General features: G+C 42.8%; 2 protein-coding genes across 2 annotated transcripts; both read left to right on the plus strand.

Annotated features, from left to right (window-relative positions):
- The first annotated feature begins 765 nt into the window (after positions 1-765).
- Positions 766-11,938, plus strand: LOC306796175 (G1/S-specific cyclin-D2-like). Its single transcript, XM_079294985.1, has 5 exons — positions 766-1,151; positions 2,025-2,240; positions 4,233-4,392; positions 6,654-6,802; positions 8,802-11,938. Exons 1-5 carry the CDS (start codon positions 957-959, stop codon positions 8,964-8,966), a joined length of 885 nt encoding a protein of 294 aa, XP_079151111.1. The 5' UTR covers positions 766-956; the 3' UTR covers positions 8,967-11,938.
- Positions 11,939-12,197: 259 nt separating this feature from the next.
- Positions 12,198-14,897, plus strand: tigarb (TP53 induced glycolysis regulatory phosphatase b). The gene is made up of 6 exons (XM_079294364.1): positions 12,198-12,259; positions 12,570-12,607; positions 12,752-12,873; positions 13,183-13,260; positions 13,367-13,477; positions 14,072-14,897. The coding sequence occupies exons 1-6, from the start codon at positions 12,228-12,230 to the stop codon at positions 14,504-14,506; spliced, it is 816 nt and encodes a 271-aa protein (XP_079150490.1). The 5' UTR covers positions 12,198-12,227; the 3' UTR covers positions 14,507-14,897.
- Positions 14,898-15,384: the final 487 nt, after the last annotated feature.

The following is a 15,384-nucleotide window of genomic DNA, read 5'->3' on the forward strand; positions in this document are numbered from 1 at the left end:
ATTCATTCTTATGCTGCCTTTTTACAATAACCTAAACACAAGTTTTGCCATTAATATTGCATGATGTATATTGTGATTTAACCCACTACATCTGGTACAATAGGCTCTTCATTTTTTGTACATTCCCTGACAAATAAATGTCATCAACTAAACTAAGTTTTAATTGTCAATGTTTTATTTCCATTGTTGGCAAGATGACAACAAACTGGGTTTTTAAATTTTACTGGCACAATCCCTTTTTTGGGGGGATTTATGTGTTATTTTTCTGTCACTTAAATATAAACACAACAAAATAAATTCGAAAGTAAATTAAAGTAATTCATCTAATCTAACATTAGTTGTTGTCATTTTAATTAGATATTTCACTTTTCTATTATGATGATAATGCTGCACAAACTTGCTTTTGCCTTTGATTTCTATAATAAGCAACTACCTAATACTCTCTAACATCTTGGCTGTATTTATTTACCCTGTAATTATACTATATTTCATGCAGAGGCATCTAAAGGCACCACAGAAGTAGGTTGTAGGAAGTAGGGAAGCAGATGAGACCTACGTCACAGTCCGCGTGTCTGCCTCGTTCAAAGTAATCTTAAAACACTAGAGCGAGACCGGAAACCATGCGAGCAGTTCCAAGAAGAGCAGCAGTTAGAAAGGAAGGGTTGGTGCCGCAGCTGCTTTTATTTTGAAAGCAGTTACCGGATGTTGTCTTCCTCGTTGCGTCCGGTTTGACTCCGAGCAGGCAGCCGCAGAAGAAGAAGCAAAACTGAGAGGCAGCAGGACTGGAGCAAACCCAGCCTCATGCTTCACTCTGGGCACTTCTTCTCCTCCTCTTCCTCCTCCTGCTGCTGCTGTCCGCTATCGTCAACATTGTGACAATATTTATTTTTTATTTGTGTTATTTAGCCACAAAAAAAGCAACAAAAAGTGGAGGGGGGGAGAAGGGGCGCCGAGTCATGGAGCTTTATTGCCTGGAGTCGGACATAGTCGTGAGAGCCCAGCCTGACCCAAACATCCTCTATGATGACAGAGTGTTGCAAAGTTTATTAACAATTGAGGACAGGTTTTTATCTCAATGCTCTTACTTCCAGCGGGTCCAGAAGGATATTCAGCCTTATATGAGACGAATGGTTGCAGGTTGGATGCACGAGGTTTGTGGGCATTTTATGCATTGATGTGCTAACCTAACTGCTTCCGCTAATGTATGCTTTTTATTTGTTTTGCATGTTGACACACATATTCTTGGCGTTTTAGTCTGTAGAGAGTTGTCAGGGGATGGTAACCTATTTGACAATTGAATGAGAATGACTCACCAAAGGCGTGGGAGAGTCGGAAATTCCACCACGAAGAAAGTTCAGCTTCAAAGAAGTAGTTTAGCTAGATATTTACTTTGTTTAACAGCTACAAATATGGTGCTTTTTGCTAACTAGCTAGCTCACGCGCGAGAGGGGAAGTTAATCTTAATTTACATACTCGAAAAACCGACAGTTCCCCTTTTTGAATAATTATTATTAATTGTTTGAAATGGCTCATGCTCTTTGGCTTTGGTTTGGCAACGTGCATGCAGAACCACTTTCACGTTTGAAGGTGAAATAACGAAATGTCCGCAACGTATATACGTTTTTTAACCGTCGGAAACTATTTAAACATCATTTCTTAACATTGTGCACACGTTTTAAAGTGCCTAGATGGTACATTTTTATTTAAAAATATTTTTTAAAGAAGGCGAGCCTCAACAAGGAAGAGGAGTTTAATGGCGACATTTTTGCTGAACGACTTCCTATTGAACTAATTTGTTTCTGCAAATTGCCCTGACTTTGTTAAAGTGCTATGAAAATGAGTGATTTAACCTTAAGACAAGACTGGCATGGAAAAATCACATTCTTCAGCAACAAAACCACCCCCACCATTAACTGCTCCTCTGCTGCAAAGCAAAAATACTCCTATAGGCTACTTTTTCTTTTATATTCTTTATTACTTTACTAACAACCAATTTTTTCTGTTGCATTTCTGTCTCGTTTTAGGTGTGTGAAGAGGAGAAGAGTAATGAAGATGTCTTCCCTTTAGCCATTAATTATTTGGACCGGTTTTTAGCGGTGATGCCCACAAGAAAGATTTATTTGCAGCTTCTGGGAGCTGTGTGCATATTCCTGGCCTCCAAGTTAAAGGACTGCAGGCCGCTGTCAGCGGAAAAACTCTGCATGTACACAGACAACTCCATCGCGCCACGGGAACTGCTGGTAAGAACCGGACATTTCAAAGGCCCCATTCATTCACGACAACATGAAAAATGCAGTGTCATATTATTTGGGATGATTCTGTTACGCTAATGGCTCTATTGGTTTCACAGGAAGTATCCCATTTGCCTTATAAGTGGTGCTGCACAATACAGCCACATCCTTTCTATGGACCCACTGTGGACCGAAGAGACGAGTGATGCCATCTAGTGCTAGTTATGCAGTATATAATTTAAATATCTTGCAGTTCATGGACTTGCTTTGTATTTTAGGTAGATACTGTATGAGGGTTTATACTAAAGAATCATCCAAAGTGCTCTTTAGTCTTACCCCCACACATCGATAGGAGTGTTAAACAAGAGGAGTGTATTTCTTTATGTTTACAGGAATACTTTTAATTCTTTCTTACCAACTTGAGGCTGATTGAATGAACTTGAGTGCTGTCCAGGCTGTCCAGGAAGTGCGCGCTCCGACAGCAAACCTCCGCCTCGTTCATCTCACAGGCAACAATCTCCGCAAGGGCTAAAATAGGTTAAATGCAAGCGTGTGTGTGTGTGGCAGGTTGTGTGCAGGAAACCCACCTAAATGTGAATGATGGCTGACATTTCAGATGACAAATGCGCGCTTGGTGAAGGCAGGGGGGGGGGGGGGACTGTCCCTGTCGGCTTTGGGGTTTCAGTGTTTACTACGTTTGCTTTTTCGGGGAAACTTCTCCGTAGAGCAAGTGAGCAGTTGACTTCATGAGTGTGAAAATGTCCCATTAGTAAAGTTAACCAGTTCATCTTCTTTTAATGCATAGTTGCACTCTTTATGGATGTAATCCTAACTTTTTATACACTTAGATTAATGAAATACACTTCAATTAGTATTTTAATCAGCCTCGTCTTTCCCTTAATTGCTGGCACATAAATGTGTAAAATTAAAAGAAATACAAGCATAAAACTAATGTAATGAGCTGTCATGTTCTTATGGGTAACAGATCATCTGAAATCATAATGAATGACTGATAAGTCCTCTGCATATGGCTGACATCATTGTCGTCAAACTGTGAAGTGACATGACATCATGGCGGACCAAAGGAGGAACTAAACCTTTACAGGCCGACTCTGATTTTAAATTTGGAAATTGAGTAGGTTAAAGAGAGATAGAATCAGGACTTTACATTTTTTTTGCGAATGCATTACTTCACAATGCTGAGCAAGATTTAAGAGCGTGTCTCTCGTCTTTACTTGTGGAGGTTTGAAGAAAAACCCCATGAATAAATTGGCATAGCAAGACTTATGGAAACCCCGGAGAGGCCATTTGATTGGCTGGTGTCCCTGGGTTTTTGTTGCTCGGGTGCAAATATGTTCCTCATGTAGAGTTTCACTCATTCTGATATGATGGCTCATTCTGTCTGCGCTTCTCTAACCAACTTTTGTGCTTAGATTTCTTCAGGCCTGTGTGGTTACGCCTTTTATAATAAATACTTAAGTTGCATCCTCCTTCTAAATACAATACTGGAACAGGGAGACATTAAGACGTTAGTAAATGCGGAATTGTGTTCAACGCACAGGAAATTAAATCACGAAACACCTTTCTTGCTGCTGCAAAAGCCGACTGTATGAAGAGTCTGTGCTGCTGCCTGTGCAGAGCGAACTCATTGTAGCTGTTTGAGGCTTGTGACAGGAAGGAAGGGGCTAGCTGTCTCATTGGCAGGGCAAAGCTTGTCACATGCCGGCTTTATGAACACAAAGGATGTGAGGAATGAGAAAGGCACGCAGATAATAAGATACAGCGAGGAGAGATAAAGTGAAGAAATGTTACTCTTCTTACAGAGCCATTTCCTCTGGGAAAAGGGACAGGCTCTGATCTTTCTTCACGGTCAATGGAAGCATGGCAGCGTGCCATTTAACCCTCTGACTGAGAAGATTCCGCCAAGAGACTGAATCTGAACTGACTGACACTTTAAAAAAAAAATTGTTTTAATTAACGTCTATCTTCTCTGTCTTTTAGGACTGGGAGCTGGTCGTGCTGGGGAAGTTGAAGTGGAACATGGCCCCGGTCATCCCCAATGATTTTATAGAGCACATCATGCGCAGGCTCCCCCTCCCCAAAGACAAGCTGGTGATGGTCCGCAAACACACGCAGACATTCATCGCCCTCTGTGCCACAGGTAACGCAGCTGCAGGTCATCTCATGAGCCTTTTTCCCGATTTGTTTGCTCACTCTCACGCTCACTTTGCTGCCTTGTGATTCCCACATCCAGCAGAGTATTCCCACACACACAAGCATTCTCCCACCGTGAGTCATCCGTGACCTCCTTTTTCTTTTCTCGGCGTACTCTACTGGCTGCCTTAACCACGTTCTAGTCTCCGCCTGCAGTGGGGCTTTTACCTCACAGCTGCTAAAAGCTGCTTAAAGTGGTCATTTCCACATTTCTCTGCCAAGTGTTGGAGTGGCAAAAATCATATCAATGCACTGCTTGGACAAACCATGTACCGGTACATGATTAACGATAGCGATTGTGTCATACTGTACTGTAGCGCTGTGTGACTCAGGTGCAGCTCAACTCGGGGTGTTTGTTGACACGGAAGCTTCCAGGTATAAAAAGTCGGGACAGTGATCCTTTCTTCCTCCTCCCACCCCGGCCTCATGTCCAAAATAAACTCTGGCGAGAAACTCAGATGTCCCCTTAGGCCTCTCCCGAGGGGAATTTTCACGGTATTTCTTTGCCTATATGAGGAATCCCTCTAATATTTTCATATCCTGGACAAAAACACTGCTGCAGTGTGACAGAGCAGTGTATAGCACTGCTCTGTCACAAAGCTGCCTTTCATTTGCTACCTCCTTTTCAGCTAATGCAGTGAAGGAAGTAAAACAAAGGGAGGTCGCATCAGTGCGGTACTTTAAGTGTGGTGAGATCTGGACAATAAGCACTTGTATACTAGAAACTAGTTATTGGAACCATAAGCTCTTTCAATGAGTTTTATGCCCCGTTTAGCACATTTTTAGTGTCGCACTTTTTTATATTTGGGTGTGTTTCAGTGGTCGCCTCTGCTATTCATAAGCAGCTGGTTATATCCAAGCACAAAGCAGCCGCAGTGGAAAAAAGGAGAGAGGCCTGCTGTGGTTATGCAGTAATGTAAATGTTTGGAGTTTTATATGGAGTTGAGATGTTATTCTTATGATGGAGGAGCTCCTCCTATGGACAGCTGGCCCTTGGAGGAGAGGATGGGTGTAGTGGAGCAGGCTGCTCTCCAGGGTTTAATCAAAGCTATCGGGCCACCGCGACTGGCTTGCAACCGGGCTAGGTCTATGTGCTGGGCTGGACTCGTGCCGCTCTTAACGATTTGCGTGAGCCAAGTCTCTGCCTTCTTTAAGATCGGTCATATCCGTGTGCTGAGACCAGAGGAAAGCTGTGCGTTGTAATGGCTCCTAACTGGCCGAGGACGGAGGAACTCCCGACAATGAGGGGCGTGTTCGTCCTTAGGTTTCCGAGGCTATTTGACGATCGAGCTAACAGAAGTCGGAGTTCATTGCACCTCGTATTGTATGAACTTTGACTTCCTCCGTTGAGTTATCCATCAAACCATAAATGTGCTCCACTTTGCACATGAAGTGTATGTAAAATTCTCAGCAGCAGCTGTAAATCAATAGATTAGGCTGATCGGTTAGGTTAGCTAGAAAAGAAAAGAAATCACACTCGCAGCCTCTGTTCTATCTGTTTCTCACATTCCTATGTGGTTGACAGCGATTGGTCAAACATCAATGACATAGTGAATAAGTTCATTCATGAAACATGTCAGCCATAGAAACGGGGTCAGCCCCGCCCCTTCCCTAAACTCAGGACTCCTCTCAGTTCCTCTGGAAAAAGTTTCTCTCAGCAGCTTTGTGAAAGTGTTTTAAGAGGAACTTTTATGACTCCTTATGGTCCGATAAGATACTTACAGGTTTTCCCACGAAATGAAAATAACTGTTGAGGTGTTCCAAAGCAGCTTCAGCTCAGTATTTGCGTAGGTGTACTCTCCATGGCTGCCTCCGCTTCTGCCTCCTCCATCCAGGCCTGTTGTCGCTTAAGCCTTTAGACTCGGATGCGCACCGGAGGGAGTCGTTCCTGAAACTCATTGCGCAGCGAGTGGGAGGATTCCGTCTCTGCTTTTCTAATCAGAGCTGACGTTTCTATGAAGGAAACCACACAGGTTACAGCTACGTCTGTCGAAATTCACACTGTGGGAAAGTCGGGTTCAGCTGAGGAGCGAGCGTACTGGGGGATGATTCAGATGTTTGCACCTCTCTAGCATCGCTCATATTTCCTCTGGATTGAATCAAGTGCTGCAGCTCTTTGCGTCACGGCTACAAATGCGATTTCCGTACGTCACTGTAGCCCGAAGCTGCTGCTTGACTAATTGCACATTAATCCTCTTTCCTCGCCAGATGACCGCCTTGCCATGAACCCTCCTTCCATGATCGCCACTGGCAGCATGGGAGCTGCGGTCTGTGGCCTGCAGCTGGACCACAGTGACCAGAGGCTGAGTCGAGACAACCTGACAGACCTGCTGGCCAAGATCACCAACACAGAGGTGGTGAGTGCAACGGGGAAGGAAATGTATACCTGCCAGCAGCAATAACATTGTTTTAGTGCTGCACAATAATGCGTCGTTAATAATAATAATCATTGCAACATCGCACGACAGCAGCATAAAAGGCCCTTGAGTAAACAGAGATGACTTTAGTAGTGGCAGATTGAAGCTATTTACTCTTCATGGAGAGAGAGAGAGCTCTTGGCTGCGGAGCCAGACTGCTGCTATAAAGAGCAGCGGCAGAGGGAATGTCTTCTTAAAACTCAGAGCCCGCATTCTTGTGGTAGGACGCATGCAATTTCTCTGCATGGTTCCCCTTGAGCTGCGTGCCCCTCCTGGTGGAGGAAGATGTTCGCAAGTGAAGTCGAGAGCAAAGTCCCGCTGAAGAAATGGAAAGTTATCCAAGTCGTCCTCACAACAACACTTTCATTTTCAGATGACTTTATTTATTACTTTAATGCAATATATTAAGTCATAAACTGTACTTGCCATCTTAATGAGCTTGTACAGTTCTGGCTGAGATTTAAACAATTGAAAGCACAATAAATATAAATCTAAGTTTAAAATAATGCCCGATTTGACATATCGATGGTTTTTGCTGCCGTACAACAATCGCTCGTTCTTGCACCGTAATACTTATACCATATGTATCCCAGTGTGTGCTTTCGTTGTCACAGTGGCTCATTGTTACAGCAGAGGACCAGTTCAGAACCATAGAAATCCAGCAGGACCACAGCCAACGGGCCTCAGGAACAACACGGTTTGCCTCTTAGCTTGTGGTTACGTTGCCTCGGCGACGCGGGCCCCGCAAAAACCCAGCCGTCACAACAGGCGCCCCGACTGCAGCCCATCGGGTTCCAATTATCCGTACATTTCAAAGGAATGTTGGCCTCTTTGCGAGCCTCGGTTCATTCTTTTAAGAGTCCTGCAGCCGGCTCAGTGAGCCAGACCTCCCACATCTTCCACACAGACCTGCAGACGGACAGACCGAGGATCCCCTTTCACTAGAGAAGTTGTCCAAAAACATCCGGTCTCACTGTCCTATGTTCTGTTTTGCACCAAACTCAGGGTGCTGTAGGTCAAAGCCATTTCCTCTAGACCTCCACATGGGACTGACCGTGCTGTAAACCCAAGGGGGGGGGGGGGGGGGGGGGGTTGGAGGAAGGGAGTCCAGATCACAGAGGTCATTTAGAAACCGTGCCCCCACACATTCCCCTTGTATTCACACCTCAGACATGCACAGGTCTCGTGTCCGAGAGGATTCCTGTGCCCACCGTGTAGCTCGCTGCCCTGTGTTGTTGGTATTGGAGCCTGCTGGTACCCATTGTTCTGGTCATGACGCAGACAGGACCACCAACCTCAACGCACATAATTCCCCCCTGGTATGCCGTGCATGTGACCAAAGCTGTTAAACAACTTGCACATCAAACGTCTTAAAATACCAGGTTTTTGCACGCTAATGTCTGCGTAGAGGTGCACAGATTAAACACGCTATACAGCGAGTCTGTTGCATTTTTTGTAACAAAACTGTATTTGTGAATAATGTAGAGAAAAATTAAGTTGAAAGTGTTAAGTTTCTCATTTGTCTCTTCACTATTTTTTTGAGTTGGGCTAAAATCCTCTTAATTTCACATGTTAAAAGACTGGATTATAGTTTTATTTCTTATATTTTTTTGATTTATTTTTGTGCATAAATATAGTAAAACTATATTTTTACAGCCTTTTCACAATTTTGTTTTTATAGGAGCCTGTTTAGCTTCATACTTTATAAAAATGTCAGCCGTAAAGCTGTCTTTATGCTGACAAATGCATGTAGATTTAAGAACAGTTAAAAAAGACAAAAATGTATACAAAATAAGCCTGGACTCTAGATGATTGTTCGGTTGGTGTGCAAAAGACTACCCGGTCCGAAAATCATTGAAACAACAGCATAGGTGTAATGTGTGTGTGTGTGTGTGTGTGTGTGTGTGTGTGTAACAACGTCTGCCCCGCTTTGTTCCAGGACTGTTTGAGGGCGTGCCAGGAGCAGATAGAGCGCGTGCTGGCCACCAGCCTGCAGCAGGGCCAGCAGTACCGGCAGGAGACCGGCATCAGAGCCGGCAACAAGGCGAGGGAGCAGCAAGACCAGTCCAGCACCCCCACAGATGTACGTGACGTCAACTTATGAACTCGCACACATCACTCACGCCTGTTTACCAATGAACTTACTGGAGCGAGGGAGGCATGAGCTGCCAGTATCTGCGCCACGTCGGCGAAGGTGTGACAATCTATGAACTTTTAGAAAATAAGAAATTTCTAGTTTTTTCTCCTTTTTGTCCCATTCATACCCGGTTGGGTGTACTGTCACCTTTTGTACGGGCCACATGTAATCAAACAACTATTTAAAAAAAACACAAAAAAACCATCTTGAGAACTTGATAGTGCCTTAGGTTTCCCAGAATGTAAACCTGAATATATTTTCAAACTTGAAAAAAAAATACATACAGCATAATTCTATGAAATATACATATTTCTTTTGATAAAACATAGTAAAAATAAATATGATAAAGTATATTTAGCTAGCATTTAGTTATGTTACTCTTTTATCATCTTTAGTGAGCAGTTATCAATTCACCTGTGCAGGAGAACTCCTATAGTAATAATGCCGATTGAGTAGATGGCATCCAAACCAAGCTGATGTCCAGTCAGAGCTAGCGAGCTAGCTGCTCTCTAGCGCTATCTATCAAACTGTGCACCTGTAGCACTGCTTACTATTTATGCTGGCCAGGAGTGGGCTGGGCCTGCTCACAGAGGAAGGACATGAGGGGCTTTGAGTGGTTTGGAGCAGTGGCTTCTGTTAAAAGTCAACAGAGGACGAGGTCAGTTATTACGGTCTTGATTTCACTGCCAAATCCAGTACAGTATGCTAGCTGAACGACACGTACATGTATTATAATTCAGCGAGGCGACATTATTATTGTTCTGTTCTTGTTCTACATGTTAGCGAGTGTTTGGGAGATGGTTTTGCAGGCGATTTTACGCCTCAGCTAGGTAGATGTCATGTTACTAGAGGAAAAGGATATTTGGCAAGTTTGTGAGAGGAAATGGAAGCAGGTTGAAGGTTTTCTTGTGAGTTTTTTTTTTTTGTTGGAAAAGAAACGCATGTGGAAAGTGTGTTGGGGGATGCTCGAAGTGTAGATTGATGAATGACAGCGAATTGGCGAGGAAGTTAACTTAAGCTATGTAATGTTTCTGCAGTTGCACGTTACTTGAGTGACACACAGGAGGAGGAGGAGGAGGAGGAGGAGGAGGAATCCCCGGTGATGTCCGGAGGGGATCAGATTAGTTGTGCTGCAGTTTCTCCGGTTATCAATTTCCATTTCTCGGAACAATATTGATGCACTTTTAAAAACACACTCCTTAAGAATGGTAAGGGGATGGTGGTTGAGGAGAGTTCAGTGGGTTGTTAGGACCTTTTGTTTTTTTCTGTAAGTTATTTGATTTATTTTTTTTTGTTTCTGGGCTGGATTCCCATGGGGGTAACGCACATTGTCTTGAAAGCTACGCCCCGACAGGTGAGAAGACATAGAATAATTGGTGTTATGGTATAATAGAATATAAACTAATGCTGTGTTCACGCCAGTTTGATCGCGGGATTGTGCCATAATGCAATGGCAGAAAGCATGGCGAGTTAACTACGTAATAATGCCCACATACGGCTTTTTACCACCATATCGGATTCAACAAAGTCTGAACGTCGGTGACCGCAGGAGGAGAATCTCGACTGACAGGTTCTCGTGAATTTCTCGCTCGACTCGGCGCGAATTCGCTCCATTCGTGTCTTTGCATTGACTTTGCATGTCTGTGGCGTGAACACAGCAAATTGAAAACCAAGTCACTTGTAGACTTTTTTTTTTTTTTTTTTTTTTTTTTGATTCAGTGCATTTATTTAACCTTACTTGAATTTTTGTGAATCCATAACCAAAACCTTCCAACAGTTCTTTCAAAGAGTTACACACATACGTGTCCATGTTTATGCTCTTTTTATGTAAACTGCTCTCTGAACTGAAGTTTTAAAATGAGTTTTCTCCATTGTAGACGTGGGTAAGTAGGGGTTTACATTGTGTCAACGTTTTTGACTGTATATAACAAAATTCCCTACGAGCAGAAATGCCAAAAAAATATCGTAACTACATTTTAAAGCAGAAATGTAGTTTCTAAATTGTATTCTTGCATGTTCTGTTGTGCAAAAAGCCAAATGTTTGTTTTTTTCAAAAAAAGTGCTTCAAACAGAAAAAAATGTCAAAGGTTTTGTGTATAATTTGAAAGAGATAATTCCAAAGTGAGACAATTCGATCATACACATCATTCTTTTGCTGCTATGAAGCTTTTGTTTTTCCAGTCTTACACAAAGATGCCTTATATTGATTCACTTGTGTGCTGCTATATTATGAAATGTTGTATATGTAACAAGTCTTCTTTGCTTTTCTGTTTTGTGTGTACTGGAGGGAACGTAGCAGTTTGGTGCGGGACTGGAAGTACTTTGTTTTTGCCGATCTTTTTGATTAGCATGTTTTATTGTTTAATTTGTATCTTTTATATTCTACCATATTCTTGCTGCTTCTTTGTAATGTTTGTGTACCTCAGGTTAATTTGGACGGATAGAGCGAGAGGTCATCTCGTATTACCTCATCAAACTTCACATCACTCACACATTGTTTTCACTCAGAATTTGTTGGATGGGTTTCACTTTTTTTTTTTTTTTTTTTTTTTCTCCCCAAGTCTGGATGAGAGGAAGAACGATGCTTCTTCTCTTTAAATCAAAAAATGTCTGCCGCCAGATTTCACTGAGTAGTTATAAGTGCCTATACATTAAAATAGGTTGTTTCATATATCTAGGTAAAAAGAACAGCCCGTACTGTATGTTATACATGTATTTGAAAGACAAAAAAAAATATTTGTAATTTCATTGGCATGTTTAGATCGGTTCATTGGAATAAAGTGGAATATTGTTGATTTTTGAGGTACCCATTTCGTCAAAGTTTAAACCACGAGGATGTTTTATCATTGTTCAGTGTGGTTGGTTTTCTAAACTCCTCTCCCACTATCCCCATGTGCAACCACACAGTGTACCTCAACAATTTCTCCTCAATAAATTGGCTAAAATCACGTGACTGGTTTGTTTGTCTTCCTGTGTACAGACTGAGGTCTGCCCATCTGGATAAATGTTATTGTGCTTTAAGGGAGACCTTACCTTTATGATGCCACTCGAGTACGACTAAACATAGACAAGTGGCTGAAATAGCTAGCAGTAATGCTCTCAAAATGATATATAAATCCGTGCACAGACCGGATTTATGCGATGTGATTTGCGTCATGACGCAGGAGGCACGTGACTGTATTGCGGCTGAACCAACCCGGAATTACGTGGCACGAGCAGCGGTGGACAATGTTTACGTTCAGTTTAACGCTGGTCCGACAGTAAGTGATCATTTCTAAGGTGTCATTTCCCTTTTTATATTCCCAGATTACACGGACATGAATGAACAGATAATGTGACTGTGTTCTACAGAGTAGTAGCGTTGTGTCCTGACATTTGGGTATTAAAGCAATGGCGGCTGAAGTGTGCAGCTAGTTAATAACAGTAAAACGAGTTCAATAACTTCGCTAACGTGTGCATTGTGTTTCAGTCTTCTTAACTAACCTCGCTTTATATTTCAACACATGATGACCATCTTGTCACCGTTGAATTCATACTCTAATTCAATGGCATTGCTATGTTTTCACACAGTGGGGAAACACAGTACAACAGGGACAAGCTGCTGCAAGGTACGTTGTCTAGGTCTGACTACACAGATCTGATCACACGTGGGTGTTAGAGCATCAGCTGTTAGATGCATTCATACATGCAACAGAAAACTAACACGTTAATAGGCTTTATTAACACCAACTGAGATGGTGTCTGTCTTCCAGGTCAAGGTGTGGACACACCCTTGTCAGAGACGGGTCTTGTGCAGGCTGACGCCGTAGGAAGATACCTCAGAGACATCGCATTCAACAACGTGTTTGCCAGTAACCTGCAACGAGCCGTGCAGGTAAGTCAGACTTCACACACAGATTAGGTGACCGTGAGAGACAAATCACTGCTCTCCGCTGTCACCTGCATAGTGGCGAAATAGAGGCTATACACCGACTATAATACACTGAGATGGGATCAGATCATTCCCACAGAAAGGAAAAACAGGATGCATGTTAAGAACTTTGTGAAATAGTTGTGTGAACGTTCACGTCGCTGTGGTCTTTGACTCACAGGTGCTGACGGTGTATTGATGCACATTTAGGTTTTTTTTGGCACTTATAAATGTGTTGAGTCAGTCATTTCCAGTTTCTGTTTCCCCCATCAGACAGCTGAAATAATGTTGAAGAACAACACTCACTGTTCTGGCACGGAGATGGTTTTGGAGCCGTTACTCAGAGAGAGGGTACGATCAGTTGTCTTTGTACTCCGTCCAAGTGTTCAAGTTTTAAATGTATGACGACAGCAGTTTCTTTACTGAGTTATAAGTTGTGGTTTTCTTGTTAATGCAGGGTTTTGGCGTTGCTGAGGGACGTCACAAAGACGATCTGAAGAACATGGCCAACGCTGCTGGCCAGTCATGCCGTGACTACACCCCTCCAGGAGGAGAGACTTTAGACCAGGTGAGTCAGACACAGTCAGGACTTATCATTTGGAAACTGATTATTAAGAAGTTGAAAACAGCCACAGTTGAAACTCAAAGTCAAGAGAGTATTACTTGTGCAACAGTGCCATGTAGTGCCCATTTTGAATATTGCATTTAAAACTCAGTCTGTGGACAGATAAGTGTTGCAAAAGTGTGTTTAATATGTGGAAAACCCGAAGGCTAATTGATGCGAATGAGCTGACCTGGGTAGCTTTGTGTGAGGAATGATATTTAGCTCTTCTTAAATACATGGACATTTAAAAAATATCGAGTTTTTTTCCAGCCAAACCCGAAAGGTATTTCATTTTTAATGATGGAAAACATAAAAAAGGTAAATCCTCACACCGAGGAGCTGCAACCAGAAGATTTTGAGCACTTGTACTCGAAAACTTTCTTAAAGCAATTATCAAAATAGGTTGCAGTGACTGACTTCAGCTCTATTTATTTACAGTATATGCTGTATGTACAAGGACAAAATGATTTAAAGAAAACCATAGCTGGCAAAAAGAGACTCTGTCATTGGCTGACACGCTCTCAAACCTGCTCTGGCGCACTGTCACCTTGCTTGTAGGTGAAGCTGCGATTCAAAAAATTCCTCAAAGTCCTTTTCAAGCAAATGTTGGCCGAACACTGCTGGTCGGGACCGGATGCCTCTGCGGGAGCATCGGATGCCGGAGACGCGGCAAACGGGACCGAAGCTGCCGCCTCGGGCGCCGGCCCCGTCGGCTCGGCTGACGATGGCCTCCGGGGAGCGTCGTTCCACGCTCTGGTCGTGACCCACGGCGCTTACATCCGTGTAGCCGTCAAGCACCTTGTAGAGGACTTGGAGAGCTCTCTGCCTGCGGGGGTGAAGATGTCCCAGCTGTTTTCACCCTCTCCGAACACGGGCGTCAGTCGCTTCATTTTCACCCTGAGCCGGTCCGAGTGCGGCCCGGTCCTCTCTGCTTGTCGCTGCGTCTTTACCAACAGGAAGGACCACCTGGCAAACCTCCCGGTGGCCGTATAGTGTGAAGGGAAAAGGGTTTCATGTACTGTTTGTGTGTACATGTACACAGTCTAATGGATATAAGGGACTAAAGGGGAAATAAGAGACAAAGACCTCATAGTTACCACAGGTAACTGAACAACCTGGTAAATTATGTTTGCTCAATAATCAAGTGTTTTACTGTGGACTAAGTCTAAATAAGTGCAGTACTGTATATTCAAACTGTTTCATCATCCTCCCAACTGTAGGCCAGTGAGGACTTGTGTTATTACCTCTTCTATCATGTCATACCAAAGTCCGAACTATTTAATGTGTTGTTGAACAGGTCAATACGTCCGTGCGTGTGGCATTTCCTAGTCGATGCGTCTCCTGAGATGCTGCTCATTTTACATGTGCAATACAATGTGTTTACACTGAATCTTTATATATATATATATATATATATATATATATATATATATATATATATATAACGGAAGATAATACAGGATGCTATTTACACAAATGCTGTGAAGCCGTCCCAACTCCTTGTTCAATGTGTTTTTCTTCTATTTTTAGAGTCACTTTTTAATCTCCACTGAATGCCGGAGCCGCTCAGCCCGTCATGGCCTCAATATCTCAAGCACCATGTGATCTACTCAGTGGTGGAAATGAACCAAGTCAATTTGTGTACTCTAGTAAAGAATGTAAGGTACTTGAGTATCTCAATTATTATCTGCTACTCCACTACATTTTACAGCTTTAGTTACTTCTTACTTTATGGATTCTGAGTGATAATAAATTATAAGAAATGTGTTTAGATAAAGATAAGACTTTACAGTATTGCTACTTTTACTTAAGTCAAAAATGTGAGTACTTTTTCCACCACTAGGGAGACAAAAAGAGGCTTAGTTGCTCCC

Source organism: Melanostigma gelatinosum, assembly GCF_949748355.1.
Source record: "Melanostigma gelatinosum genome assembly, chromosome: 22".
Classification (NCBI taxonomy): Eukaryota; Metazoa; Chordata; class Actinopteri; order Perciformes; family Zoarcidae; genus Melanostigma; species Melanostigma gelatinosum.

Coding starts and splice junctions, on each gene's coding strand:
- LOC306796175 (XM_079294985.1), top strand. CDS start 957: ATGGAGCTTTATTGCCTGGAGTCGGACATAGTCGTGAGAGCCCAGCCT. Junction 2,241..4,232: donor TCGCGCCACGGGAACTGCTG/GTAAGAACCGGA, acceptor TCTGTCTTTTAG/GACTGGGAGCTGGTCGTGCT. Junction 4,393..6,653: donor CATCGCCCTCTGTGCCACAG/GTAACGCAGCTG, acceptor TTTCCTCGCCAG/ATGACCGCCTTGCCATGAAC.
- tigarb (XM_079294364.1), top strand. CDS start 12,228: ATGTTTACGTTCAGTTTAACGCTGGTCCGACA. Junction 12,874..13,182: donor ACCTGCAACGAGCCGTGCAG/GTAAGTCAGACT, acceptor TTCCCCCATCAG/ACAGCTGAAATAATGTTGAA. Junction 13,261..13,366: donor AGCCGTTACTCAGAGAGAGG/GTACGATCAGTT, acceptor TTGTTAATGCAG/GGTTTTGGCGTTGCTGAGGG.